At 46.2% G+C, this 27,732-nt stretch overlaps 2 protein-coding genes across 8 annotated transcripts; both read right to left on the reverse strand.

The window, feature by feature from the left end:
* Positions 1-445: 445 nt before the first annotated feature.
* Positions 446-3,518, reverse strand: BCAS2 (BCAS2 pre-mRNA processing factor). Of its 2 annotated transcripts, XM_035347332.1 has the most exons (7): positions 3,355-3,518; positions 3,185-3,277; positions 3,046-3,116; positions 2,814-2,975; positions 2,367-2,417; positions 1,195-1,275; positions 446-646 (listed from the first exon to the last, which is right to left on the reverse strand). In XM_035347332.1, the coding sequence occupies exons 1-7, from the start codon at positions 3,445-3,447 to the stop codon at positions 520-522; spliced, it is 678 nt and encodes a 225-aa protein (XP_035203223.1). In that variant the 5' UTR covers positions 3,448-3,518; the 3' UTR covers positions 446-519. The 2 variants fall into 2 exon arrangements, with proteins under 2 accessions (XP_035203223.1, XP_035203224.1); XM_035347333.1 differs by lacking the exon at positions 3,185-3,277 and having other exon boundaries at positions 3,355-3,499.
* An 85-nt stretch (positions 3,519-3,603) lies between these two features.
* Positions 3,604-27,732, reverse strand: DENND2C (DENN domain containing 2C). 6 transcript variants are annotated; one of them, XM_035346833.1, is made up of 20 exons: positions 27,708-27,732; positions 20,925-21,889; positions 20,224-20,372; positions 19,543-19,655; positions 19,005-19,172; positions 15,340-15,433; positions 14,566-14,610; positions 13,053-13,240; positions 10,498-10,607; positions 9,922-9,991; positions 9,497-9,574; positions 8,550-8,690; positions 8,032-8,180; positions 7,470-7,647; positions 7,117-7,158; positions 6,016-6,121; positions 4,950-5,189; positions 4,368-4,454; positions 3,726-3,788; positions 3,604-3,688 (listed from the first exon to the last, which is right to left on the reverse strand). In XM_035346833.1, exons 2-19 carry the CDS (start codon positions 21,731-21,733, stop codon positions 3,757-3,759), a joined length of 2,799 nt encoding a protein of 932 aa, XP_035202724.1. In that variant the 5' UTR covers positions 21,734-21,889; positions 27,708-27,732; the 3' UTR covers positions 3,604-3,688; positions 3,726-3,756. The 6 variants fall into 6 exon arrangements, with proteins under 6 accessions (XP_035202724.1, XP_035202720.1, XP_035202721.1 ...); XM_035346829.1 differs by lacking the exon at positions 27,708-27,732 and adding an exon at positions 26,684-26,738; XM_035346830.1 differs by lacking the exon at positions 27,708-27,732 and adding an exon at positions 26,609-26,649.

A 27,732-nucleotide genomic window follows, 5' to 3' on the forward strand; every position in this document is an offset into this window, starting at 1 on the left:
CGCCCGGCCCGGCCTCGGCAGCCCCGTCGCCGCCGCCGCCGCCTCCTTTGTTTTCCGCCATGTTTCCTCCTTTGAACCCAGCTCCCCGCTCCGCGCACGCGCAGCGTCACCACGCGCCGTGCGCGCTCCCCAGCTGGGAGGCGGGGCCGCGGCTCGCGCAGGCGCGGCCGAGACGGCTCCGCGGGGGGAAGACGAGCCGTGACGCGCAGCCAGCCGGGGCGGGGCGCGCACCTGTCATCGCGCCGCGGAGCTAGCCGCCATTGGCCCGCGGCGGCGGGCGCCCAGCCAATCGGCGGCGGGGCGGGGCCGCCCGGAGGCCAGCGATGCCCCGGCACCAGCGCCCTTCCCCGCCGTGCGGTGCCGGCGCGAGGCTCCGCGGCTCAAGGGCTGCTTCTCGATCCCCCGGGGGCCGGTTTCAGGACCCGCCACAGAGCGGAGGCACGCAGCCGGCAGAACAACGTTTATTAGAGGCAAAAATGGAAATACAGAAAGAGGAAGTGGCTCCCGGAGTGGACTCCCTCAGAAGTCCTGCTGGATGTTCTCCTTGTTTGCTTCCCCCTGCTGCTGTTTGATTTGTGCTATTTCATTTTCCAGCTGCACAATTGTTCGTTCAATCTCATAGTTTTTACTGACAAGAGACACCCACCTGAAAGGGAACAGAAATGAGAAAAAAGGCTTTAAGTGTTATGTGGAGTTTAACAGTCCTGTTTGAAAATCAAAGGAACAGGACAGGACAGTAAGTGCTCTGAAAGAAGCACAAAGACACCAAGTAAAACAGCATTTTTCTCAGCAGGTGAGAAACCTCAGCTGACATCAATGGCCATTTGAACAAACACAGTGACAAAATGTGGGATTTTAACCCTATTAAGCCTTAGCATGAAGTATTTCATTTACTAGACTATAAGAAAAAGGCTCAAAATCAGATCTTCCGTATTTAGATGTGGAAAAATTTAAGAAAAACTTTTTACACAATTTCAAGCAGCCAATATGTCCTCCTTGCATCTGTCACACATCTGTTTCACCCAGCCACAGTAACTGTAATCAGTAACTGATTTAGGCACCTTTTAAAACACTGTGCAAAGCAACACTATTCACACGATAGAACTGAAAGATTACTGATTTTCTGCATGAAGAAATTCCACACAGAAGATATAATCCATGGAAGATTTAACAGAAAAAAATCTAGATACTCACGTAGATTCCATTTCTCGTAGCTTAGCCCCAGCTGTGAGCTGCATGTTCTTTCGTTGCCAGTTCAGATCTTGAATGTTTTTCCTGGAAGAAAAAATATTTTTTTTTTCCTAATTTCTTTAAAATTTGTAATATCTGCTGCTTGAAATATACTGCTCTAAAAGTACTATCAGAAAGCACTTGCATAGCCAACATCCTAACCACCGTACAGTACTAGCATCCAGAACCCTGATATAAGTTAAAAAACAATGAAACAAAAAATACACACAAAAAAACATCCCACTACAACCAAAACTTCAAACATTCAGGTCTACCACTACTAGAACAATGCACAAAACAGGAAATCAGTTTTGTTCTGAAAGAAGTCAGAAAAGCAGATCTGCTAACCATTAACAAAATTTAGTCGTTCAGTGAATCGACTGAGAAGCACAGAATACTTGGAACTACTTAGAGACCAAGTTACTTTTACTGTTAGCCTCTTTATGCAACACCATGGTGCTCCTTTAACTTCCCAACTTGAGCTCTTCTTCCATGCTCTCCCAGGCTGATTCTAGGACACTAATCACAGATAACCCAAACGTCAATAAAAAATAAGACTTGGAGACGCAATCTCACCTTCTACCTGTGTCCTAGTATACAGCTCTATCTTCAGGTTGAAAATGATGGTAGTTTACATAAATCTGAAAGCTGAAAAGCTTTACCTACTAAGTCCACAGCATCCTGTCTAGACAAAGCTATGAAGGTACATCACTTCAATATACAACCACCATCTTTGACTATTTCACCTCTGTAAACTTGTTAAAGCATTCACTTTAAAAACAACAGGACTAACCCAACATCAGCCAGCATGCCTTGACTGAGACAACTGTGCATTAAATAAAAGTGTATCAGCAGTGAAAAGAAAACACAACTGCATTTCAAAGAGGATCCTACCAGAAATCCTTTTCTTCAAAGCAGATGTTCAGACAGAAACAAATCAAACCAAACCTAGTTTGAGTGCAACAGGTATTATAAATGTACTAGTCTGGGGAAGGGGAGGGATCTTTTTTCCCTTTACCATTGTAGCAGCTTATACACAAGTACACGGGGGGAGGGGGGGAGGCAGGGGGATTTTGTTCCACATTCCTTCCAACATTTCCAACCTCAGTATGACACTACGAAAACCAATGACTCACCTCAACTTCTGAAGCTCCTTCTGGGCTTGTTCTATCATATGAACCAGATGCCTGATAGCAGAATGCAAGCAAAGCATTAGCAAAACACATAACTGCTAGATCAGCCCCGTTTACCCAACCTGCCATTTGACTCTTTAAACAGGCAACATGCCACTAAAGGCAAGCATAAGACTTGGTCTCAACAGTCTGTGCTCTTCACTCCTGAAGGGAATAACTATACGAAAACATTCAAATCATAACACGTGTAGTTTTAAGATATACACCTTCAATAATCACTACTTTCAACACTTGCCATCAGACAATATCATAAAACTACATCCTGACTAAAGTCAATCACTTTTTATTTTCATGTTTTTTACTGTTAGTTTGCACTATTCTCAGCAGAAAAACACGACAAATTAAAGCCAGAGCTTCATCCAGGCTCAGCAGGCCGGATGAGTGCCTTACTCATTGTACACCTTCCAAGCATTACAGCCGTGCTGAGACATTAACTCCAGGTTCTCGATGCGGACGGCCTGGTGCTCCAGCTGCGCCATAGAATTGTTCACGCACTCCTGCCACGCCGTGATGTCGTTCTTCTGGCCGGAGGACGGGGCCGGCAGCTCGTACCTGGAACAGAGCGCCCAGCCGCTCAGGCCCGGCCGCCCGGCCGCCTCCAGTCCCCCTCCCCGCCCCTCACCTCTTCATGCTGAGCAGCTCCAGGGGCTGCCGGGCCGCCAGGCGCTCGAACTCGTTCCTCATGATCTCGGTCTGCGGAGAGAGCGGCGGTGAGGGGGCGCGGGGAGGGGGCGCGGCGGGCCGGGGCCGGGGCCGCTCACCTCGAAGGCGCTGTAGTCCTGCGCCGGCAAGTAGCTGAGGTAGTTCTTGGTCGGCCGGTACCGCCGCGTCTCCTCCTCCACCAGCGCCGCGGCCTAGCTCACGCAGGGCGTCAGGCAGGAACACCGCCCACCGCCCGCCGCCCACCGCCCCAGCCCCGGACCGCACTCACCGCCTCGCGGACGCCCGGCGCCTCGTAGCCCTGGTCGAAGTAGGGCAGCGCGTCCACCACCACGTCGCCCGCCACCAACCCCGGCCCCGCCATCGCCCGCCCGGCCCCGCCCCGCGCCTGCGCCAACTCCGCGCCTCCACCCCGCAGCGCCTGCGCGCAAGCCCGCCCCGCCGCCACCGCTCCCCTCCCGCCTCCCCCCTCCTCTGCCGCCGCCGCAGGACGACGCCCGCCCCGCCCCAGAGAGGCACGGACACGGCAGGTTGCGGCACGGCCTGGTATTAGCGCGGGGCCCCGGCAGCCTCGGTCCCTCCAGGGGGGAACCCGAGGAGTCCGGCTCCGCGCCGCGGGGCTGGGGACGTCACCGGGGCTGCCACCACTCTGCTGTCCCGCAGCAGTGCGAGTTCATTTCTTCTGGAGAAACTTCATTTTACTTCCTGCAGAGGGGAAAGGAAAAAAAAAAGTTACGATTTGGAGGCACTTCAGGGGTCATCCGGCTAAGGAGCTGCTTAAGGCAGAAATTCACGCTTGGCTGCCTTTGATGGCAGGAACATGCCTGCCCCCTCAGTATACTTTAAGCGAAGACCAAAGCTAGGAAGTACGTTCAGGCATCCCAGAGGTTAGAGGATGTCCGCAAACCTTATCTAGAGCTGCCAAAGCTTAAAAATAAAAATCTTACAACAGTGTTCTGTCATCCCTACAGAGGCAAATTAAAGACAGGAGGAACACAAGTAGAGAAGGTAAACAATGTGTCCAGCTTTCTTGCCTGGAGTTATTGAGGGTGACAGAACATGGAACAGGCTGCCCAGGGGGCTGTGGAGCCTCCCTTTCTGGAGACTTTCAAAACCCGCCTGGACGCATTCCTGCGTGACCTGATCTAGGTGTTCCCGTTCTGGCAGGGGGATTGGACTAGATGATCTTTCATCTAGTCCCTTCCAATCCCTAACATCCTGTGATTTGTTCAATAGCTACATTTATTTAAAATAACAACAAAAAAAACAAAGCTATGTCTTTACCAAGACTGCGAAGGATTTTGTTCATTCCAGTTGGTTCAGCCTCCGTAACAGTCTCCAAATACTCTAAGGCACGGACCTCAAAAAGGCCTGAAGAGGAAAAAGAACATGCAGCTAGACAAGGTATTCCATCTCTCAGCATGTGGCATCTCATATCATCAATGACAACATTACAAATAGGAAATCATGCATGTAGTGTAAGTTACAGGATCAAGACCACATAAGAGAGGCAGGCAAAAATTCTTTGCTTAGTAAGATGAACTCTGAGTAATTAGAAGGGCATGGAGCTATTAGAATCATAATCATTAAGGTTGGAAAAGACCTCCAAGATTATCTGGTCCAACTGGCCAATAGGATAACCTGCCAGGACAAAAGACCTTTTTTTTTTTTTAAGAGTTAAAGTTACAGACTCATAGAATAGCTTGGGTTGGAATGGACCTTAAAGATCATCAAATTCCAACCCCCCTGCCACAGGCAGGGGTGAATGCCACCCAACAGACTAGGTTGCCCAAGGCCTCGTCCTGTTACATGACATTATACTTTGAAAGTGAGCTCGTAAAACTAGAAATTAAAATCAAACCTCACCTTTGACCACATTCTTACTTAGTTCTCGATCCTGTATGAACCCTGCAAACATCTGTGTTTCCATGAAGAAGTGCAGGAAATGACGCACATTGCGTGACATATGGGATTTACGGAACAGTTCCCTCTGAAACACCCGTTCCCCTTTTTCTGTGACATTCATGTGTAGGGAGTAGTGACCAACAATCTCCACAAAGAACTGCACAAAAGCTTCAGAGACCAAGGAGTTAAGAGGCATGTCACCTGTGAGAAGGACAAAAGAGGACAACAGAGGAGAAATTCCACTCTGCATTCACCACTTTGGACACTCCTCTTTAAAAGAAGGGCAGCAGTTGCTTTTTAGGCTGGCTGTCTCAGACTATGAAATTTCATATGAGTGTTCAAAATCAAAGTAGCCCGTGGCTCAAATATTAAGATTTCTCTCCCATGTCAACTGCCTGCTGGCACAGGTTCCATTTTGAAGCTTTATCAATAGAATGAAAGTATTCATAGCTTCTTTTCCCCTGTTAAGTATCTAGTATCTAATAAGCAGTAAACTCATAACAGTCTAATTATTTTACAGACTGAAACAAATCACAAAACACAAATCCATTGGAAAACAGTTTCTCCTGAGGATCATGGAATCACAATTTGCCAATGCCATTCTCCAAAGCAATGAAATGCTTTTTAAAATTCTCCCATTAATTTATTTGAAGCATTATGCATAAGGAAGATCAACTTTGAAAATAAAGTCACGTTATCCTCTGAAGTACAGAAACCTGCTCCAAGTTTTTCTTAAACTTGCTCTCTGCCACTTCGGAAAATTACAGAAAACTTTGCATGGGAACTGATGCACTTGGCCTAAGCAAAACCAGAGCTTTAAATATACTGATCATACAAAAAAAGGAACAATTAGGACAGCAGATTTCTTTCTAACACATACAAAAGAAAGATATTCTCAGTAAGGTCACAGGAAAATAGCTTTATCAAATGGGATTCCTAATGCTTATTTCCATTTGCACACATTTATGGCAACAACGTGGAAGCTGAGGAGAATTGAAGACGTGTAAACATTTTTCCATAAACCTACCTTGTACGCAGCTCTGCTCATGTGACAAGATTTCATTTCGTTCCTCCAAAATTTGTACAAGTGCAGCCTGCAGTTTATGAGGCAAGATCTCATCTTCATCTGATACCTAAACAGAAGAGTGGCCACAAAAGCTTTTCTGTTATATCTGTTCAACAGAAACCTCTCTTCATGAACTGATAGGAAATACTCATAACATGCCCAAAACAATTAGAGGGAAGTTACCCTATGATATGATATATATGATATGATATATCTCGGTGGAGACAATACATTTGTCTTGTTGTAAGAGACATGAAAAACATTTGCTCGGTGCCTTCTGACTATGTACTATTAGAATCAATACATAAATGACCAATACAGAACAATGTATACCATATCCTCTACACAGAGTCAGGCTTATTAGACCAGCAATAAAACAAACAGTGATAGAACAACAAAAGTCTGTTGAAAAATATGACAAGTCTCAACATTCTAGTGAGAAAACGATCCTTTAATACCTTTCTCCATTTGCAGGCTGCAACGCAAAACAGAACAGTAAGGCAAGGGAAAGGAGATGCAAATATCCTCCTGAACTAGTAATACTCCAGTAAGTTTATAGTGACTTGTCTGGTGATGTAGAAGGCACCTCCAGCACATTAGGTAAAGTTTGGGGCCAGCAGGGAATCGCAAGTGAACTGTAATAATTTGTCTCAGACTATCCCTCCTGGAAAACAAAGAAAACAAATACCCCAACTAGACGAGAGAGGAGAAAGCCCTGTAAAGAACAAGTCCACAGAAAGACAGACAGAAAGCAGAAAAGAATCCTGGTGGTCCTCTTCACTTAATGAACCAACTAAGTATCTGTTTCTAAATCCAGCTTAGGTAAGCAACACCTTTGGCTTCAGTGATCTCTCTGCATCTCATGCAACCTCAAACTTACAACAGATGTTGTAAGCTTGTTTCCTTCTCTAGTGATCAAAAAGGAATGCAAGATATTTATTCAACCACTGGAGTCTCTAAATATGAAAACCAGCTTTTGTTGATTTCTTGCTAACATCTCCTTTCGTTGGTGCCTTTCTTTGACATATAACCATTAATGATTAGTGCTGTTATTTCACTCACCTCTTGCAAAAACCTGTCAGCGCAAAGATCAACAATCAGAACCTGGGAAAAGATGTACAAAACACATTAACTAACTTTTAACTATGCTGCCTTTTTTTTTTTTTGTCCCCAGTGGTAGGGGATGTCACACACAAACCACAAGTTTTGCGTAACTCCAGCCTGCCTATAAGAACAGTCAATATTTTTTATATTTAATAGCAATGGAACACCCTGGTATGTATCTTACGAGTCACAAACTGTCTCAGAAAGGTTTAAGACTTATATATTAAGACAGAATCCACAGAGATTCCTCCAGAGAGGTCAGCCTAATACCACCAAAATTGTCCCTCCACTGCATTTCAACCAGTTCTCACCTCTTCTACAGGCAGGTCCTGAAGCTGTGGTAGCGAGCAGGAGAGAATGCCAATTAAGAATGGGGTCGGAGAGCACACAATATCAATCATAGAAGTTGGTAGGACTGGTATGTACGTGTGTTGCCAAGTGAAGGGATAAAGCATTGCAACTGCAGCATGACCACATTTAGACAGGGTGCTAAAAAAAGTAAGAGAAGCACAGAGTGGATTGTCAATGTGTCTTTCTGTGCTCAGCTACAGACATAGGTTAGAAATGCTCAGAAAAACATGTAATTTAGATATATTGTTTATGCATCAGCAGAAACCCCATGCATCCACTTTTGAAATCAGTCATGGGGAGCTATGAAAAGCATCAACCCAGACTTAAGAGGTAAATTCCCTTATTTCCTTGTGGGAAAACAGCATTCTCCGAATTTTAAGCAAACACATTGTGGAGAGCCTACAAAAAAAGCTTTGAAATTATTTACAGTAAGTTTGACAAGCTTGCACATGAAACAGACCCAAACAGAAGAAAAAGCGGTATCCCTCAGGAAGAACTAGTTACTCAGACTCATTATTTTACCTTAAATTGTCAGCAACAAAGATCACCCTCCTTTCCAGCAGGAGAGAGGCAAAGACCCGTATCATGTGAGAGACACTTAGGCATTTAAACAGGCATTCAAAATCAACGTGTTCAAGTCGAGAATCTGATGGACGGCAGAGTTCCATAACCTGGGAGAACAGCAGAGATGCAGAGTGCTGGATGTGACAGCCAAGGCACAGAGTTAGAATGCATGAGGGGGGCCCAGAAAGTAGAAGTGATGGATTCTCACAGGTTGAACCCATGTCACCTCAACAGCTAGGTCAGAGTATTATAAGGGACTCTCAACCAGTTTTACCTTTAAAACAAAGCAGTGAATCACTTCTATTGCAGTGTGGTTCAACAGGAAGGTAGTTTCTCTGACAAGCTCCAGTCAGATTTTAGGAAATTATCATCAGACTGAAGATTTACAGATAGCGTCACTCTACAGTGCAACTTGCAAAACGCCACTATGGCCCTGAGACACCAAACACAGGAAAGCCAGTTCTGAATTAAGTTACCTCATTGCCTGCTCCTGGCAGGAAGCTCTTCACAGTAATAGTGCACCCAGGAGCAGGGAAAGGTGCCTCCATTACACTACGCATAAATGGGTGTACTAGAGCTGGGGACATCTCCCGCCTCTTCTCCACTTCATCTAAAATCTGCAAGAAAATAAATCAGACTGTTTCAATGCCTGCTGGTGAACCAGAGGAGATACAGGCCTATGTTAAGAGTATGCCATTCCATAGCTACACCTGAATGGTCCAACACACTAACAGCCCTCTTTCCCCCTTGCGTATGATTCACGTGTAAGCTCCTCTCAAATGTCTGAACAATCAAATAGTAATAGATACCTCCAATCTCAAACCAGACTCCTGCTACTACAAGAAAATGCTTTATATGTGGTAATCAAATTCTTACTTGTTAGAAGAGGAAGTAAGTCCATCTTCCTCTCCATTTTTTTTTCCTGAAACACTGTTCTAGAAACCCAGTGCTCCAATTATTATAAATCAGTTTTCATCATCAACTTGCCCCTGTATGCTTCTGCAATAGCTGCTCATTACTTGCAAGAGCTTTCTCTAGGGTTTACCTCCTTTTTGTGCTACGAAAAACAAGCTGAGCTTTCTCCCCCACCCTCCCCCACCTCCAAACTGATTTTCCATTTCCAAGTCATGGAAGAAGAGGATGAAGGGGTCACCATCATTAATATCAGGTGTTAGAAACCACTTCATGACAATGATTTGCTGAAGGAGTAGTCGTCATTGTATCAGCTGACAAGTCCCAGCCCCAGTATGATTTTATTTGCCCTGTCAAAGTACAAAAATGGTAATGAAGTACCACACTGCTGGGATTTACTACAATTGCTAAACAATTCTAGACTGGACAGAAGCATCCAGTTACTTCTTGGTGCTTGCAGGTTGTCAGAGACTCATGTCTGACATGAAGTAGCAGGACCTCCCCATCTCACCTTGGAGAAGAGGTTGAAGCAACCTAGGCGGCTGACAATGCAGTATACCTCAGGAAGGCGCTTCCCTTTCCCTTCTGGCTGAAAGGCAATAGGAATGGTTATGCTGAGAACATGGATACAATAAAGAACCCAGCACCTACAATCTATTTGATTCACAGTATTATTTCTGCTATAATTCCCTCTACAATTCTGACTCGGGATTCCTTGGCAATTACCAGTTCCAGGAGCTTTTGCACCCAGAATCCACTTCACTGTATTACTGGGCATCATCATTCTCCATCCCTTATGCAATTAAATGACTAGTAACCTCAGCAGCACAGAAGCCACATAACCCACACGGGAAATTACTGCCAATTCACATTCTGCATTTGACTGTGCATTTATCAGTGCATTCTTTACACTACATCCAATACACAAATGCTTACCAGGAGCTTCTTGCAGTACCCAAACCAGCGGCTGCCATCCTCACCCGTCAACACGAAAGAAAACGTTTCACTGGAGAAACGAAGAACAGTCAGGGTTAAATTGACTATGCAGTTCAGACAAAAGACTGACAAAGTCATATGTGCACCACACAAACCATATGCCATCCCTCCTTCCAGTCATGCCAATGACCCCCCTGCTGTGGGTAACCAAGCTACATCAGCCTCTCTTCAGCTGTACAAGCACCTGCAGACCGTGGACTCATAAAGCTACAGCTCTCTTCCTTCCCAGCTGCTTCTCCATTCTGCCAAATGGCAACAGAAGCACCTGCTAACCCCAGGGCAGGGCCTTAAACAGGTTATTACAAACTTCCTTCTTATAATAAAAAGATGATGCTCAGGCAGACAGCACTTCTGAGTCCACCTCTGTATCTCACTTTTCCCCTTCACTGGGCTTTGGGATTCAGCCTTTCCCATTTTAGCTGGCTTTGTCTGCAGTTCCTCTGGTCCTGGGCGCTTGCAAATATCTGAGCTTTCAGTATTGTCCACTTCAGACATCAGTATGCAACAAGTCTTTACCTTGTAAGTTGTGATGCAGGAAACCAGTCTCTAGGATCTGGAAAGCAGAATTTGGGAATGACCTTTAGCCTCTCTTCAGTATCCTTTGACTGTCTGAAGGGATGTTCAGGCTGGAGGGGTAACATTTAAAGTAACTGAAGTGCGGTACACAGCTGCAGCATTTTAAACAATGGGGGACAGTATCTTCCTGACACTTCCAAATGCTGAACCATCAGATAGCTAATTCACAAGTATAGGAGAACACATCCTGACTATAACAGATACCTAGTTCCCTCTTGCAACTTAACTGCTAATTGGACTTTTATAAATTATCCAGCTGGATGTGGTAAGAACTGAGTAAGATTTAGAGCCACAACTAAGGTTACAGAAGAACGAAGCTAGATCTGAGCTCCCAAAAGACTATCGTGTTGTTAGGCAGCTTGCCTCAGTTCTGTTCCTCGATCTGAAGACAAGACACTACCAGGTGCAGAAATGTGTTCAGATTCTGACATGCAGAGCACTCATAATTCAATTCTGAAAACAGAGTACATGAATCTCGTGTTCAAGTTAACGTGTGGGCTCAGGTCAAATCCCTCCCAAAATACAGGACAACTCCCCATGCTTAAAACTGCACAGAAAGGATAAAAGGAAAGTTTTCAAATAAAAGAGATCAAAATTAAGCATGAAACATCCTTGAGAATAGGAAAGTTTATTGCATAAAGCTGATTTTGGAGACTGTATTTTCAGTCAGCACATCCAGCTTACTGCAGTGTCCCAAGCTGAGACAGTGTGAACAAGTGGTTAGGAAAGCAGTACAGCATTTTCAGAGTAATAGCTGTATAAATGCTTTGCTGTCCTTGGGCATGCAGCCCAAAGAAGCAGGTGACAAGCAGATTACTTGGAATTAATACTATTTTTAGAAAAGAGACATATCTGTAAGTCAAAATACCCCCATAATCACTTCTGCATAATTATGGTGCAATACATCCTGCAAAATCCCAACACAATAAACTGTCCCGATGAAGTCACCTACCAAAATTTGAGCAGCAGATACATAAACCCTAATTTTTATTATTATTATTTTCAGTGAATATATAAAAGCCATTAAACAGCCACATAGTACAGTTGGGTCTGATTGTCTGCTAGGACAACAGGGAAAGAACAATGTACTGCCCTTCCCAGAAGTATTGAATAGTCTGAGAGGTTGCACCAGGGAAAAGCCAAATCTGGTTGCATTCCTTTCTTCCTTTTAACACCCTAAAGTTCACACTTCCGGCAGATGTTTATGGGCATTCAGTTTTACCCATCAATTAAGACTGTGCACTCTCTTTCTGGCCACGGCCCCTTATTAATTTTGTGAATGTAAAACATTTTCACATCTGACACTCAAGTTATTTGCATACAAAACACTTATGCTGTTGGACAACACAACACGAACAAAGTTTGGATAACATTCAGTTTTCTTAATAATCACTGGATTACTCCTGATAGCACAGCTAGATCTACTAGTTCTGATCTGTTTTCAGTGGAAGGCCAGCAGATACAAGCCTAGATTCTGACAACTGAACATTCAGTTCCATCTGGAACCACAGAAGAAAACATCAACATACCATCCTCTTTGCTTCACACTAATGTGTACACTGAGTCACAATTCAGAATCACACATGCTGATTTTGTCTCCCATTTGGGCTGAACAGACAGAAGGAAAGTTTGTTTCAAAAGTTCTAGTTCACAATAGTTTAATTGGAACTACCTGGATGAGGTCATGCCAACTTCGGGAACAAAACACAGCACTCCCTTTTCTCTCCTGCAGGCTGCCTTGGCAGTGTAGCACAATATAGTATGGCTTTATGGTATTTCCAGACAAAAACAATATGAACCTTCCTAGTTCCAACAAAAGACAAACCTGTAACACCCAATGGGAATTAAGTATGCAGGTAAAAGCGCACTGGCTAACCAGAACAGATTTATTTTCATTAACTGTCTCAGAGGCAATTGTTTTCAGTTTAGAAAGACCTCTCAACAGTCTTCCAGCTCTCTTGTGTTTTATATTCTCTCAACTCTGAGCTCTTCAAATAGATTTGCCATATGCCCCAAATTCCAGACAGTCCTACCCACTATACTGTAACTAATCATAGTATAGTGCCTAAAATCTGATCTTTACATACTTAAACATTCAAGAAGCAGTTGCATCTGTATTAGTTGTCAAAGTTTGTTAGAGAGATATAAGGCACATCAAGGTCCTACAGACAAGGAAACAAAGCAATCTGCCACAATAGTGGTATCCATACCAGAATAAAGGCCAATGTGTTTCCGTAAGCACCAAATCCCCTCTGAACAATCTTCCTGAGCTCCAAAATATTACTTGATTCCCCATTGATAGAGAATCGAGAAAGATACTCAAATGATTGTCCAACAATAAACAATACATTTGTAACAAAGCAAGGTGCTTCATATCCCAAACTCCTAACCAGTTGGCCAGCTTCACTGGTATAGAGTTTAGGAATGGACACACACTGGGAGAAGAAATAAGCAACTGCTGAGTGTGTTTCAAGAGGTTTCCACACGGCTCTTACCTTGTTGGGAAACTGCTGTATGATTTGTGGTGTGTATTTTATTTCAGATGCCTTCTTGTGCAGTGACACCACTACAAACAGCTCAAACAGCTGCTGCTCCTGAAACTCTATCAAATCTCTCTCCAGTGTCTGGTAGCGTGGGTTCCTCTTGGAGGCTGATTGCACCAGTAGTAGGCCCCTGTGTCGACCTGAAGGGAACAAATCCAAAACAATTCTGTGACCATTACCACCAGACACCTACTGTTCACAGAAGAGGAATCGCCATCACCTTTAGAAACAGGAAAAGAAATGGGTGCATTTGCCTAACGTCACAGAACTGCTACACGCTATGGGCCTTGGACTCCTGTGTTAACTTGTTAAGTGCACAGCTGTTCCAGCTACAGGGGCAATGGCATTGCAGCAACTCTGCAAATCTCTTTTTCCTGATAACTAACATTCTCTGTCTGTCCTGTCTTTATTTATTTATTTATTTATTTTGTCTACACATCTCAGATCATCACACTGTAGCAACATCAAGGAAAGGCTGTGTAAAGCTCAGCACCATCAATTCAGTGGTTGCTAAGCTTCAGGCAGTTAGCCCATAAAGCAGCACAGTCATTTAAGAGAGACAGACCAAGTTTCCAGGCCAGGAAACTTCCAGGCTGGGATGTCTTGACAGACTCACATGCACAGGTAATACTCTGACACAAGAAATTCCTGTAGCCCAGGCACCCTGACATGACACATTATCGACACTTAAAACAATTCTTATATCAGATAGTGACTGACACTGTATTTCTGCAAACAGTTTTCACTCTCTATTACTCTCCTTAATATAAGGTGGAACTTCATTATCAGCTCCACATTAAAGCCTTTTGAATGCTTTCTGCTAAGTAAATGAAACACCCAAAACAATTAAACTGGCCCTTTTCACTAGATGTGACAAAGTCGCTTATCATGGCTGCTGGCAAACCATTACCATTTCACATTCAGACCTTACAGGCAATAGATATTAAAACCTCTTTGGTCCTTCACATACCAGTTAAGACCAAGTAGTTATTTCAAGTCTGCAGTTTAGGCCTATGATCAAACTGGGGACTAAGGAACCAGACAAACAACCAAGTCATTTCTTCCCACAGAAAAGCGTATTTCACAACGTTTTAAATATAAAATAGAGCCAAGGGAAGGAAATAGTGGGAAAATCAACTCAAGCGTTACCAATAATGGTGATCTGTAGACAATGTACTGCAAGAGATATTTTAATAAGTGTGATTCCACCAACCCCCCCCAAAATAAATCTACTGCCAGCCATTAGTAGTTTCATGACATTAAACCTGAAAGGCTCGGGAGAAGTGGCAGAAATAGAAGTTGACTTGTCACTACAACAGCTCCCAGCCTTGGCCACACTACCTCTCAGATGTGTCCTTTCTCTTTCTTGGCAGAAGCCACAATAAGTCAGTATGCCTCTCCCATTAGAAGCTTAGCCAAATGTGTAGAGCTATGGGGACAGGACCAGCCCCTGTGATTCACTCACTTTTTGGCTGATTTTCCATATCACTTTCATTCCCACTGGTTTCACCTGAAACACAAATAGTTTTTGCTTATTAGCCATGGAGAAGGAAGATGGGCAACACCCTAACCTGGGAAAGAGAGAAAACTTTAGACTCATCAGATCAACATCACTCAGGTCTGCTCAAGGCATCAGCTAAGAGCAACTGCTACTTGCAAATGTGTTAAAACAGTAAATTTCAGGGAGTTGATTGAAGTCACTGTTTCCAGTAAGCCGTATGTAGATCAGCCAAACACAGGCAAAGAACAGAAACCAAGTGGTGATTTCATGCTGCTATAAAAGTTACCAGAGTTGCTGAACAGAACATATGATAAATAAAAATCATACCACTGCTAGTAATTAAGAAGACAACAATAATACCATTTTAGAGGCACAAAAGGGAATGGAGCACTCAGAGAGAGTTCTTGGAGCACTCGGAGACAGTTCTTGGGCCAAGCAGTTTTGCAGGGACTTTTTTTCCCCGTTTCTTTTAAGTACTTTTAACCACTACTCTAGCTCTTCAGGCACAGACTACAGGAAAATCTTCCACTCAAGTGTTAAACTTATGTTAGTAAAGTGTTCCCAGTCCTAATGGTGCTGAAAGTCCAAGAATTTCAGTTGCAAGACAAAGGGTTCAGCACTGTTGAGTCAGTCCAGCACGAGCTGCAGGAGGTGGTGATGCCTGGCCTGCTAAGAGTACCCCAGGACCTACAGGAATTGTGCCACTCAACAAGTGTGTAGCAAAGAGACCTCCCATACCTTTTGTTGGAGTCAATCTCCCAGCAGGATTGAGCAACTTCACCCTCTTCTTTCCACGCTTAGAATCAAAGATCTCCTGTATTTTTAGTACCAACTGAAATCCAAAGAAGAAGCAGAGGTTAATATTGGGGTCCAGAAAAGGGTCCAGGTGCCAACAGGACTGAAGACCAACAGCTATCATGTAGCACCACAATACTTAGGAAAGGTTGCTGAAGTCCAGCCAGGAACCCTGGCTCAGAGATAATTTGCTAGAGTACTTTTAGCACAACTTACTGGATAATGAACAAACACAGTTTCTGCTGCAAGAGAGAGATTACTATTAGAGCAACTCAAAGCTGACACATTGTACATACAGTCTGGAACTTATCACATTTTGCTTACTAGCTTCTTTAGACATTAGAAGTGGCAAACTGTCTGGCATCAGACCTCAGTTTTCTTTTGCAGAGGTACTTGCAAATGTATCTTAAAACACCTCCACCATGAAGGACTCTGAACTTCACGTGCTCTCAAGCACCCCTGTTCTTTCCAAAACCAGAGAAAGCCCAGGGAAAAGCAAAGCTCTCCCCATGTAGCTTTTTTTTAATGTTTGTTTGTTTTGTTTATTTGCTGTTGTAGTTGAATGTTAGGGTAGGTTACTAAAATGAATGGATTATGTAATTCCATTTTGCACAGGTGAACAAAGACAGTAGGACTGAACAATGGGCCTATGCCACAGACCTAGTCCACTGGAAGAAAAGTTTGGGGAAACAACACACTCCAAAAGAGACTAAGCTACAGAAACTGAGGAAGTGTCAGCATTTGTCACTCCAGGTCAGTGCTACTAACCCTCATTTCACTAGTCACAAAGACCTTAAAACCAATGTCATAAAGTTTTCTGTAACATGGGCTCCTCTGGACTCCTATCCTCACCTGATAGTTATGCAGTGCTGCATTTGGCTCATCGATTCTGCATGTCAAATCACAGAATCACAGAATTGTAGGGGTTGGAAGGGACCTCGAAAGATCATCGGGTCCAACCCCCCTACCAAAGCAGGTTCCTCAGAGCAGGCTGCCCAGGTAGGCGTCCAGACGAGCCTTGAATATCTCCAGAGAAGGAGACTCCACAACCTCCCTAGGCAGCCTGTTCCAGTGCTCCGTCACTCTCACCGTGAAGAAGTTCTTTCACATATCGGTGCAGAACTTCCTGTGCTGTATCTTGCAGCCATTTTCCCTTGTCCTATCCCCACAAACCACTGAGAAGAGGTTAGCTACATCCTTCTGTCTCCCACACCTCAGGTATTTATACACATTGCTGAGATCCCCTCTCAGTCTTCTCTTCTCCAGGCTGAACAGAGCCAGGTCTCTCAGCCTTTCTTCATAGGGAAGATGCTCCAGGCCCCGTATCATCTTTGTGGCCCTCCGCTGGACTCTTTCCAGGAGATCCCTGTCTTTTGTACCGGGGAGCCCAGAACTGGACACAGTACTCCAGGTGAGACCTGACGAGGGCAGAGTAGAGGGGGAGGATCACCTCCCTTGACCTGCTGGCCACGCTTCTTTTAATGCATGCCAGGATCCCATTGGCCCTCTTGGCCACCAGGGCACACTGCTGGCTCATGGTCAACCTGTTGTCCACCAGGACTGCCACGTCCTTCTCCACAGAGCTCCTCTCCAGCAGGTCGTCCCCCAGCCTGTACTGATACGTGCGGTTGTTCCTTCCCAGGTGCAGGACTCTACACTTGCTCTTATTAAACTACATTTGGTTTCTTCCTGTCCATCTCTCCAGCCGGTCCGGGTCTTGCTGAATAGCAGCACAGCCTTCTGGCCTGTCAGCCACTCCTCCCAGCTTTGTGTCATCTGCGTACGTGCAAAGACTGCTATCACTTCACTGTGAAGGATTTACTTAAAATGTAGACAGCAAGTCAAGTTCATTCTTGTCTCAAGTGAAGTATTCATTAAATGCTCCCACTGAACATAGCAGGGTGTGGTATAGTCATTTGTCACCACAAATACTGCATAAAAAAGGAAGATACTCAGCAAGGAACCTGTTTTTCAGCTCTAGCCTTTATCCCCAGTTCAGCAAACTATACTTAGGCTCTTCCTTTCAGATCTATTTCGCCCAGTGTTCTGCACTAGACAGACATGAGGCTGAAAGGAAGAAAATAGCACACAGCAGGAGGCAATGCTTCTCTTCCAAAATCTGCCTTCTCTAAATTACACTGGGTGGTAGAGGGGGAAAGGTTTTAAATTTCTGTTCTGATTTTTGTACACTGGAGAAAGATACTGGGTGCATTTGAGGCACCTATGCATTTCTTAAGCAATAGAAGTTCTTTTTAGACTCCAAGCCTTTTCTCAATCTCTTGAGCAATCTTGGTTCAATTTCCTGACAGCAAAGTATGCTTCCTGCATGTAAATTGTTACCAGATTTTTGAAGTAGGTTTGCTTTAGTGAATGTTATATTTTCCCCCTCCAGAAGAAAGATAATGTTCATCACAGCATTTTTATAATCTTGCCATTGCCAACTCCTTCCTGAATTTCCAAGCCTACAGTTTGTTTACAAAACACATGCCAATGTTCCTTGTTATTCTAAAACACTTGACATTTGACAAGTATTTTGCAGCTGTCCAACTCTACCTCACAGTCTCGTGCAAATTGTGAAAATTGGGTGTATATGCTCAAGAAATAATGATCTGCACAAGTTAAATAATTTTCCCATGACAAAAGTAAGTTGTTGTCACTACCACAACTGGAATTTGAGTCCTGTGCACCAAGTGCCACACATACAGCATACAGCAGTAGCTGCAGCTGTCCTTCTATAGCACGTTCTACAAGCTGGTAACTAATACCAGAATCTAGAAAGATTACCAGCATATCAAATGAGAATTACAACCAATCCTAATCCTCTAGTGCAAAAATGGATTACAGGCCTTTCTCCCTCTGACCTCAGAAGCATATCCATCTTTGGCACACAGGCAGAAGGGAACAGCAGAATCAGTAGAGGGGAGAACTGTTGGAAAGCTTTGTGAAATGGGCTTATCCCTAATAAGCTGCTCTTCACCTTTAGAATATGAAACGGCTACAAAAGTATGTTCCCAGTGGAAAGTCAAGAACTACAAGCCAATATAACAGATAACCAAGTGCCCAGCCATCTCCCTACAGCAGCACCACACTGTCAGCTGCCTAATAACTCAGTTCCTGCAGGGAGAACACTGGGGGCCAGTCTGCAAAGTCACGGGGAGTAAAGCACACTCAAACAGAATTGTACAGAGCTGGCCCTTTAGCTCAGAGTTTTCCTGCATTCCTGCACCGCATTCAGCACAAAACCAGCATCATCACACTTCATGGAAGCAGTGGGAACAAGGCTTAAATGACAAAGCACTAGGAACAGCTGACATTCACATACAGCACTGATCTCCAGTTGACCCATTATCCCATTTGCAGATTATTGGCAACAAAACTACCACCGGCCTAGCTAGAACCTCTGTTTTTTTGATCATCCAGTATCTGCCCTACTACTTGGAGAGGAAATGGTTCAAGGTCATTTGTCCACACATACAGCAGTGCTAATCAACATTTACCTGACTGACACACAGCTCCACGACCACTTACAAAGCATGTAGAGGTGCTAGACAAAGCAGCAAGAATTTCAAATGCAATGCAAGAAGCAATGTTTCAAGTTTAAATCTTACCCAGGGCAAGTTCTTTCTCCTGCTAGCAGCCTCTGCTGCTCGAAACAGCTTACACTCAGTAAATGTGACAGGCAATGTTGTATCCTTCACCATTTTTCCTTGCAAATTTGTTAGGGAGGGCTGCAGCTCAAGAGTCTTGCGACTGAGGAAGGAAGGTTTTGGGGGAAGCTAGAAAATAATATCAAAGGAGATGGTTAAGCATAGGATTAAGCTTTGGTCCAAGTTCAGAATCAAATAAGAGATTACAAATTACAAATTTCCTGCAATGTCCTGCTCTACCAAGCTCTCCCTCCCACCCCCATCCTGTACACTCAAATATATCATCAACACTCTCTTGTTCCTATTCTTTTGCTCCTTAACAGCTTTATCAATTGCCACTGCCATGACTGTCCGTTACCATTTACATTAGAAACAACAATAAACATATATGAAAAACAATGACATATCACTGGGGAATTAGAGCAGGGGAGGAGCACAAAATGGGGCCTTTGTGAGGATGGCTCTCTAAACATGTGACAGTTTAATCCCCTCACCCTACCTTGGCAGCCCTACTAGTGCTTCGGGAGGGTGGTAACTTCCAGACAGATGGGATCTTCCACAGGGTTAAAGGCAACACTCTGGTATCGTCATAGGGGTTCTCTTTTGTAGGACCTGGGACAGAGGATTTATGGAAGAAGACAAAGTTCTGATTTCTTGCAAGGGAAATGATTAGGACAAGTCTGTGCAGTTGTCTGCCAGGTTTGAACAGGGTTTGAAGAGAGACCTGTTTTGAGATGGATTAGGTTTCTAACACACAAAGATCCATCTAACCCATTACCATAAACTTGGCAAGCTGCACATAGACTCAACAAAATGGAACACTTCCAACACCACAGAGAAAGTAGCTCTGTTGCAAAGAAGCTAATTTTGCCAGTGTTCACACAGATCTCTATGCAGGACTCAAGCAGGGGATGTGAGTAGCTAATAAATAAATCTGTTTAACACAGGCCATTTCTAGCAACCTTCCATGACATCTGAAACCAGATACAGACAGTTATTCTGCATAGCTATCTGTCTGTGAATAGCTATTAACATCAACAAGGAACCCAGATGGGGAAGATGATAAAAGTCACAGAGCTAGACAGGTCCTCAATGCATTCTCCTCTTCATTCCTCCCTCCTCGGCTGCACAGCTACCCCCAAATAAGGTGAGTGTATCCCCCAGGAGCATAGGCACATACAGATAATGTCCTCGTAGATATTGTCTTCCGACTGTGTGTAGATGAGCCTGGATCCTGCAGTGTCACTTGACTCTTCTCGAAGTTTGTGGGAGCTGGTGGCTGCCATCCAGTTGCGGAAGCCCTGGATGTCCTCAAACTCAAAGGATTTCCTAGAGGAAAACCAGCATAACATCTTCTAAAGACAAATGCATGTACCCATGAGTTGTAGTCTCCAGTCTATTCAGACTGATCCTCCTTGGGGACATCAAGAACATCGATGCTCCATTCTGGACTCAGAAATAAAAGGTGGGAAAGGGAAAGGAGTGGGGGGGACTCTCATAGTGGAAGCATCTGTCCAACAACCATTACGCATATTGAGGTCCTGCTTCCCAGGACATGGCCAAACATTGCTCATTGATGGGAAGTAGAGAGTAACTGCCTTTTATTTTTCCCTCTCTCTGTGCTTCTGCATAGCCTTTGCTTTTTTTTAAAAAAAAAAAAAAAATCTTTTTTTCCCCTCTCCCTTTTCCCTTTAATTAAATCATTCTTATCGCAAACCTTGAGATCTTTGTGTCGTATTTTCTTCCCCTTCCTCTTTGAGGAGGGGGAGTGCGAGAGCAGCCGTGGTAGAACTCGGCTGCCCACCTGAGTAAAACCACCACACCCATTTAGAAACTGATTTAAGAAAACGTGTTTCATACAGGAGAGATGAATCAATGTACCTCTGGGTTCTTCCTCTGATACTCCTGCTGGCTATTCTCTTCTCAAGACTGTTGGAAGATGACACTGAGTCTCCTCCATGCTTCTTTTGCAGTGAAGCTTCCTTGGTAGCAACAGCATTGCTGCAGCCACTTGCACTCTTTTCTGCAAGATAGCGGAAAGTCCTACGGGGCTTAGGTGGCGGCACAGCAGCTTGCTCCTCTTCGTGTCCCACAGCCACTGAATAAATGTCTTTCATGCTCCTCTCTGCTCTAAAGAATGAGTCCACTTCTTCAGCTCTAAGTTCTCTTTCTGTGGAGCCACAGCTCCCTTGCTTCCTCTCCAGGTCCAAGGGAACTGGTGGGGCTTTGCCAGGCAGAAAGGCATCTGCTCTCCTCCATAGCCCTTGCGATGCATAGAAGTTGCCTGGGGGCAGTGCCTTCCCCGGGTCCAGGAAGCCTGCTTGCCACCCTCCATTCTCCTTGGCTTGGGAAGCTAGGCTGCATGCACAGGACTTGAGGTCACCATGGTCATCAGTCTGCAAGCAGCTCCCTGCATTTTCCCTGAAGTCCAAGCCCAAGTTCTTTGGATCTTTAGACCCAGCCTTTCTGCCCTTCTCTGTATGTTCTGGCGTCACTTTGGATAGAACATCACAGCCTGGATCATATTTTACTCCAAAGTCCTTCAGGTGCCCTTTCTCCTTGCTGGAGCACCCTCGTGTCCTCCCTTCCCACTGGGAGATCTTCTGTTTGATGTTGCGGCAGTGGCTCCGGGAGAGGGTCTGCACAGCAGAGCGGGAGAAGCTACCATCAGCAGTCCCTGTTGGGTGCATGGTAAGTGCTGACGTGCTTACAAACACCCCATCTCCAGCCTTGCTCAGGTTCACCTGTGACCTGCATGTATCAAGCTGGCATGAGACTCCAAAGCACCCAGTGGTCTTCAAGAACCCCTGGGTATCAGACTTGCAGGGACTGCCTGTTAGAACAACCTGAGGACAAAAAGAATAAAACCACCATCAGCTACACTCCAATCATACACATCACCAGAAGCTCTCAGCTGCACTCTGGCCAATTGCTGAAAAGCATTCCTCCCCAAAACACATGTTCAAGACTGACTTTCATAGCACACACCCCACAAAGCCTGTTTCTGTAGCACACATCTGGGAGGGCTAACAAAAGGAACTAGAGGTCTCAGTGGATTAAAAATCAAACAGAACATTGCAACAGGAACAAAACACAGCTGGGAATCCCCAGGGTCCAAACTCAAGGAAATTATTTGGTGACACAAGAACACAGCATCATGTCCTGTCTGCAGCCTAACTCCCAGCTAGCCCCTGTTCAGCTTGCATGTACCAATGCAGGCCAGACAGGAGTGCTGTTTCTCTTCATGCTCTGCACTGCTCAAAGTACCTCAGGCAGCACCCAGCCAACCACTGCAGCAGCATGTCTCCAACAGTGCACTCAACACAGCAAGATGCAAGACACCGTGCCAGCTCTATAGATCACTGAATCACAGAATATCTTGAGTTGGAAGGCACCCACAAGCATCAAGTCCAACTCCTGGCTCCACACAGGACCACCCAAAAACCATGTGTCTGAGAGCACTGTCCAAATGCTTCTTGAACTCTGGCAGGCTCCGTGCCGTGACCACTGCCCTGGGGGCCTGTTCCAGTGCCCAACCACCCTCTTGGTGAAGAACCTTTTCCTAACACCCATCCAGACCCTCCCCTGCTGCAGCTCCGTGCCAATAATAGGGAACCACGTTTACTTCTCCAGAGTCAGCAGTGGCAGGATGGCTACTGCTTCATATAGGAAGATTAGGACAGTTGTGTTGACCTCAGTACAGACATGTCATATGTAGAGTCCCTATCCCCAGAGCTGTACAGCTCTACCTGCAGTTCACAAGGCATACACAGTATTTTCAGATACATCAGCATGATTAAAAATTAATCTTGGACAGAAGACAGCAGCTCATAGGCTCTATTATGTTTTGTTCACCCATTTCTCCAGGCAGTTACCCAACTGCAGAAGTTCCAGCCCTATAGGTCTATTTAGTATTCTCCATTTGTACTAGGAAAAAGCACTCAGCAAAGCTCAGGGCGTCTGGCCAGGACTAGGGAAAGGAAAGTCAAGCAGCAAGGCTGCTATCTTCCTCTACTCAATAACATTACCTCGACACTAAGAAGTCTCCCTGAAAAACATAAAACAAGCAGCAAGATAAGAAACAGCAAACCACACCTACAGCCCCGCTCTCCCCACTCCCTTGCCCAGAGTACTGCAGTGCCACCACCCCGCTGGCAGACCCTCTTCCCACACAGGCCGGCTGCTCCCCTGCTGCTCCCTGGCAGCCGGGGCAGCTGCCACCTCCTGTATCGTTTCCAATACATCCTGAGCCAGAGCAGACCCATCCTTCCTCAACCCGTCTGCATGGCCCTGATTAGCAGACAGGAAAGCGATTTTCCCTTTCCCTATGCCATTGCAACTGCTCTAGAGAAACAGTGCTCAGGGCTGCTCCTGAGGGCCTGAAGCACAAGCTAGCAAGAAAGCATGAGTTCTAACGGGAAAAGACAGTCTAGGAAAGAGAGCAAAACACCTTCCCTTCAGCCAGCACAGCTTCAGGCCAGGCATCTCTACTCCCTCCAAGTTCTTCAAACATAGGATCGCTGGAAGCAGAACTCGCAAAGGGACAGGGACTTAAAAGGACCTTGCAATGTGCTATATGTCTGAGCCATTCCCCACTGGTCGAAGGCCACCAACACCAGCACACCAGGAAGATGCAGCCAGGAACACGTAACAAAAAACAGGCTTAGCACCAGAATCCTCAGGCATTCTGAGAAAGGAGAAACCAGCATCCCACACAAAGCAAGCAGTGAGTGGTCTTCAGAGAAGAAAAGGTCACCAGACCTAGGGACAGCAATACTCAAACTCGAGCACTTCAGGAGAGACTGTAGCGAAGAACACCAGTCCTAGCATAGTGCTGCAGCAAACCAGTCTGGGAAGGAAAATTGCAGAAATTCCCGCACGGACAAAGTTCCCAAACAAGAGTTCTGTCAGCCCCCCTTGAATAGAGAGCAATGGCTTTTTCACAGGACTAAGTGCTTCAAGGCCAGCTCATCTTCCCCTGCCAGCCACAGAATATGCAGCTCCATGCTGATGACAGAAAGCCCACACGTGGCATCAAAGGCTCCCTTGCTTCCCTACAGCACTGGCAGCTTTCTTCCCCCAACACTGCCAGCTCCCCTGGGCACATACAAACAGCCTGCTCAGTCTGCTCCACCAGCCACAACCCTGAACTCTGCCTTCCCAAACAACCCATCCTCCTAGAAGAAGGATGTGGCTCTTCACCTGTACAGGCTTGCAAAGCAGGTGACTGTTACCAAGAACAAAGCATTCAATCTAAGCTCATTAAGTGAGCCAGGGCAAGAAGTAGAACCTGATGTCTGGTGAAGAAAGAGGAGATCGGAGAGGTCTGACCAACTCCAGGTAACCCTCAGAGACAGCCTGAGAAAGTCTAATACATAGCTTAGGGACAGAAAATTGTCATAGACCACCTAAGTCAGGCAGCCAGCACTTGTTCATCAGGGACCACAAACACCATCATTTTCAAACTAACCAGACTTCCAGTGACTGCTTCCTTCTTCATGTCTTCTTACAAACTCCCTTAGTGGCCCCAGTGTACTTTTCAGTATTTCCACAAAAGCCAAGTTTATCATCCCTTACAACATACTTAAAACAGTTCAATGCAGCCAAAAATACTGAATTACCTCACTGAAAGCAACAGTCATGGATGAAGGGACATTAAATCATTTCTAAACAAAACACTCCAGAAGTATCACACATTTCTCCCCAAAAGAGTGCCTCTCAGATCCATGCTGTCTGAAGATAGTTTCCACCTCTTTATCCAAAGTAGAGGAATAAAGGCACATTCACACCACGTGATAGGCAGCCCTTACTCTTCTTCCAACTCAGAAAGCCAGAGAGGGTGCTACACATTTTCCACACAGTCTTAATACAATCCAGTTTCCTGAAACCACATGTTCAAGGAGAGAATGGTGCCAGCACTGTCCAAGAATAAATGCCAAGGTCAAGCCCACCAGCTGCTGGTGCTACTGGTTCCCTGCAAACCCCCTCACTATAATCATGCTGGCAGGTAATTAGCTAAACAAAGACACTAATACACCACCTTACCTTAATCTGCTGTACAACAGGCATGAGAACAAGCAAATCACTGATTTGGCAAGTCCATGCAGTTCTGAAGCAAGTTTTTGCACCTTTTATGCAGTTCTAAACCACCTAAGAGAACAGATCTCCTTGCCATTAAGCTTCCTGCATTGGTAGCCAAATATAAGACAGCTTCTGGTCTTCAGAAGGCTAGAGAAGCTGTCCTGGAGGGATGAGGGAGCAGTCAGCATGGCAGCAAGGATCCCTTCCAGAGTTCTCAGCTACTCTCACTCTGTTCAGCTCCAGAACAAACCCGAAGTGTTTCTGAACAAAACTGTCAAGCTGATGCCTGAAAGATGTGGGCAGTACCAAACAAGCAGATTTCATATCAAAATAAGTAATGCTTCAGGAATGTGGCATGCTTAGTCATTTCCACCTCCATTCAAAGCAACTCTAGTTATTAACTCATTTGAAGCTTCTGCATATCATGCCATGGAATGGAGTCCCACCTTATCAAATACTTGGCAATGTACAGCACAGATCCTGAACACAGCAAGTGTGATGCTAATCTTAACTATGTGGCCAAAGGAGATTAAGTCCGACCCCTGTCACGGGTCCTAAGACTTTTATATGGACAAGAAAGACATGTCTGACTCTCAATTTCCACAGTTTTCCTGAAGGGATGAAATTCTATTTCTTGAAAGTAAGTTTCTACCCATGCTAAAAAAAAATAAAAATAATTTTTAAAAAAGTTTAAACATATAAGGTGTGAAAGCTTTCACAGCAGAGGACATACAGACAGAACCCACACTACTATTTTTAAAGGCTTGCTTTTTTTTAACCTGACTTATGGTAGCTAAGCACTCAGGTTCACAATACTGAAAACAGCAGTTGTCTGGGACACTACACCATAGACTGCCTAATGCCCCAGAAATGGTGCAGCTTCATGTAAGAACTCAGAACCAAGGGGGGACAGAGAAAAAATTAAACACAAACACAAGCGATCCTGCAGCAGTTTCTTGGTGCAACTTTCAGAGTGAGATTCTGTCAACAGATTTACTTCCTCCTGCTCTCACTCCTGAACCAGGTATCTAATTCCCCCAAGGCTGATATCACCATAAAACCACAAACACCTTCGCATTACAAAGGCCACCACAGGTGAGCTGTGTGGGGCCAGGGCAACTGCCACTCATTCCTTTGGAAAAATCTCAGCAGCATGGAAGCAGCTGCTCTAAGAGGTTTGGAGGGTGCAGACTGAGGACAGCACTGGAAAACCTTTCAGACATGCATCCAGGTAACACGTTCCCAAAGCAGCCAGAGCTACAGGAACACCGAGCCACACCCATATAGCAAGACTGAGATTAAGAACTTTGCTAAGCACCAGCGCGCAGTACTAGGGCTCAACGCTCCAGGGCAGGTCCTCCAGCCAGTTGTTTCAAGTAGGAATGTTTTATAAAGCACAGCACCGTTTAATCCCCCCCCCCCCCAGCACACACACCTGCCGTGCTCACATATTCTCTCTGTTCCCCCCCCCCCCCATGACAAACTGGAACACACAGCCAGGGACATACTTTTTAGGATAGGTTGCCCTGGAGCCTTTTTGGGTCCCTTTTTTCTCTCACCATAGGATTATCCCTGCAGGAATTTTTATTTTCTAAATGCTCAGATGGCGGACAGCTCCCTCAATACCACCTGCGAGCCCCTGAAGGGACAGCTGGCTCGACTGGTGATTGAGAGAAGCACCGCAATGCTGGGGAACAACGGGCCTGCGGGCCCCGGCCAGGACGCTTCCATCGCCCCAGCGAACAGCCTCTGGGGCCTTCCCTTCCCTTACCTGCCCGTGACCGAGCTGCCCCCCCTCCCGCGGACAGAGCCCCGGCCGGGCAGCACCCGGCTCGCTCGGCGGCTACTCCCTGTGCTGCTCTCCGTCCCCACGCAGCAGGACCAGCACCCGCTCCTCACCCCCCCTCTTCTGTAGCGGCGCCAGGCAGGGGCAGCACACACCGCCACCACCCGTGGGCGTTTCCCCGGGCGGTTTTTCCCGCAGCTCATCTGCTCGGCACGGCTGCGGTCGCAGCGCGAAGGCCCCGCTCAGGTGGCGCTCGGCCGGGGGCGCTGCCCGGCTGACCGGCAGCGGGGGGGGAGCCCCGTGTTGCGCGGACAGCACGGCCGGAAAGGGCCCCGAAGGCCGCTCGGGTACCTCAGCGAGACGGAAGAGCAGAGGTACCTGGCGCTACCTGCCGCTTCGGACTACGAACGAGTAACCCGCCCCGCAGGAACGGTCTGTGAAGGACTAGGCGAAACACGGGGCTGGGGCTCGTCGAAGACAGGCCCAGTCGCCTCCCCACCGGGCTCGGCTCCCGCTCGTTCGTTCCCCACGCGCCGCGGGAACGCTCCGGTCGCCCGCCCCGGCCCGCGCAGGGCACGGGCCCTGGAAGACTCCGCGGCTGGCAGCGCGGCGGGGCCCCGGCCGGGCACCACGGCCCCCGCCCGGCTGTGGCACACCGCTCGCCTCCGCGGCCGGGTCCCCTTGGCGGCGCCGCAGCTCGAGGCCCTCGCCGGGCCCCTGCGGTGTGATGCGGGGCTCGCCCCGTCCAGTCCCGTGCCGCCCGCCCTCCGCCGGCACCACACACGCCCCGCGCGGATCCGCCCGTCCGGAGCTCCGCGCTGA

The sequence above is a fragment of the Oxyura jamaicensis genome, chromosome 26 (assembly GCF_011077185.1).
Source record: "Oxyura jamaicensis isolate SHBP4307 breed ruddy duck chromosome 26, BPBGC_Ojam_1.0, whole genome shotgun sequence".
NCBI classification, from domain to species: Eukaryota; Metazoa; Chordata; class Aves; order Anseriformes; family Anatidae; genus Oxyura; species Oxyura jamaicensis.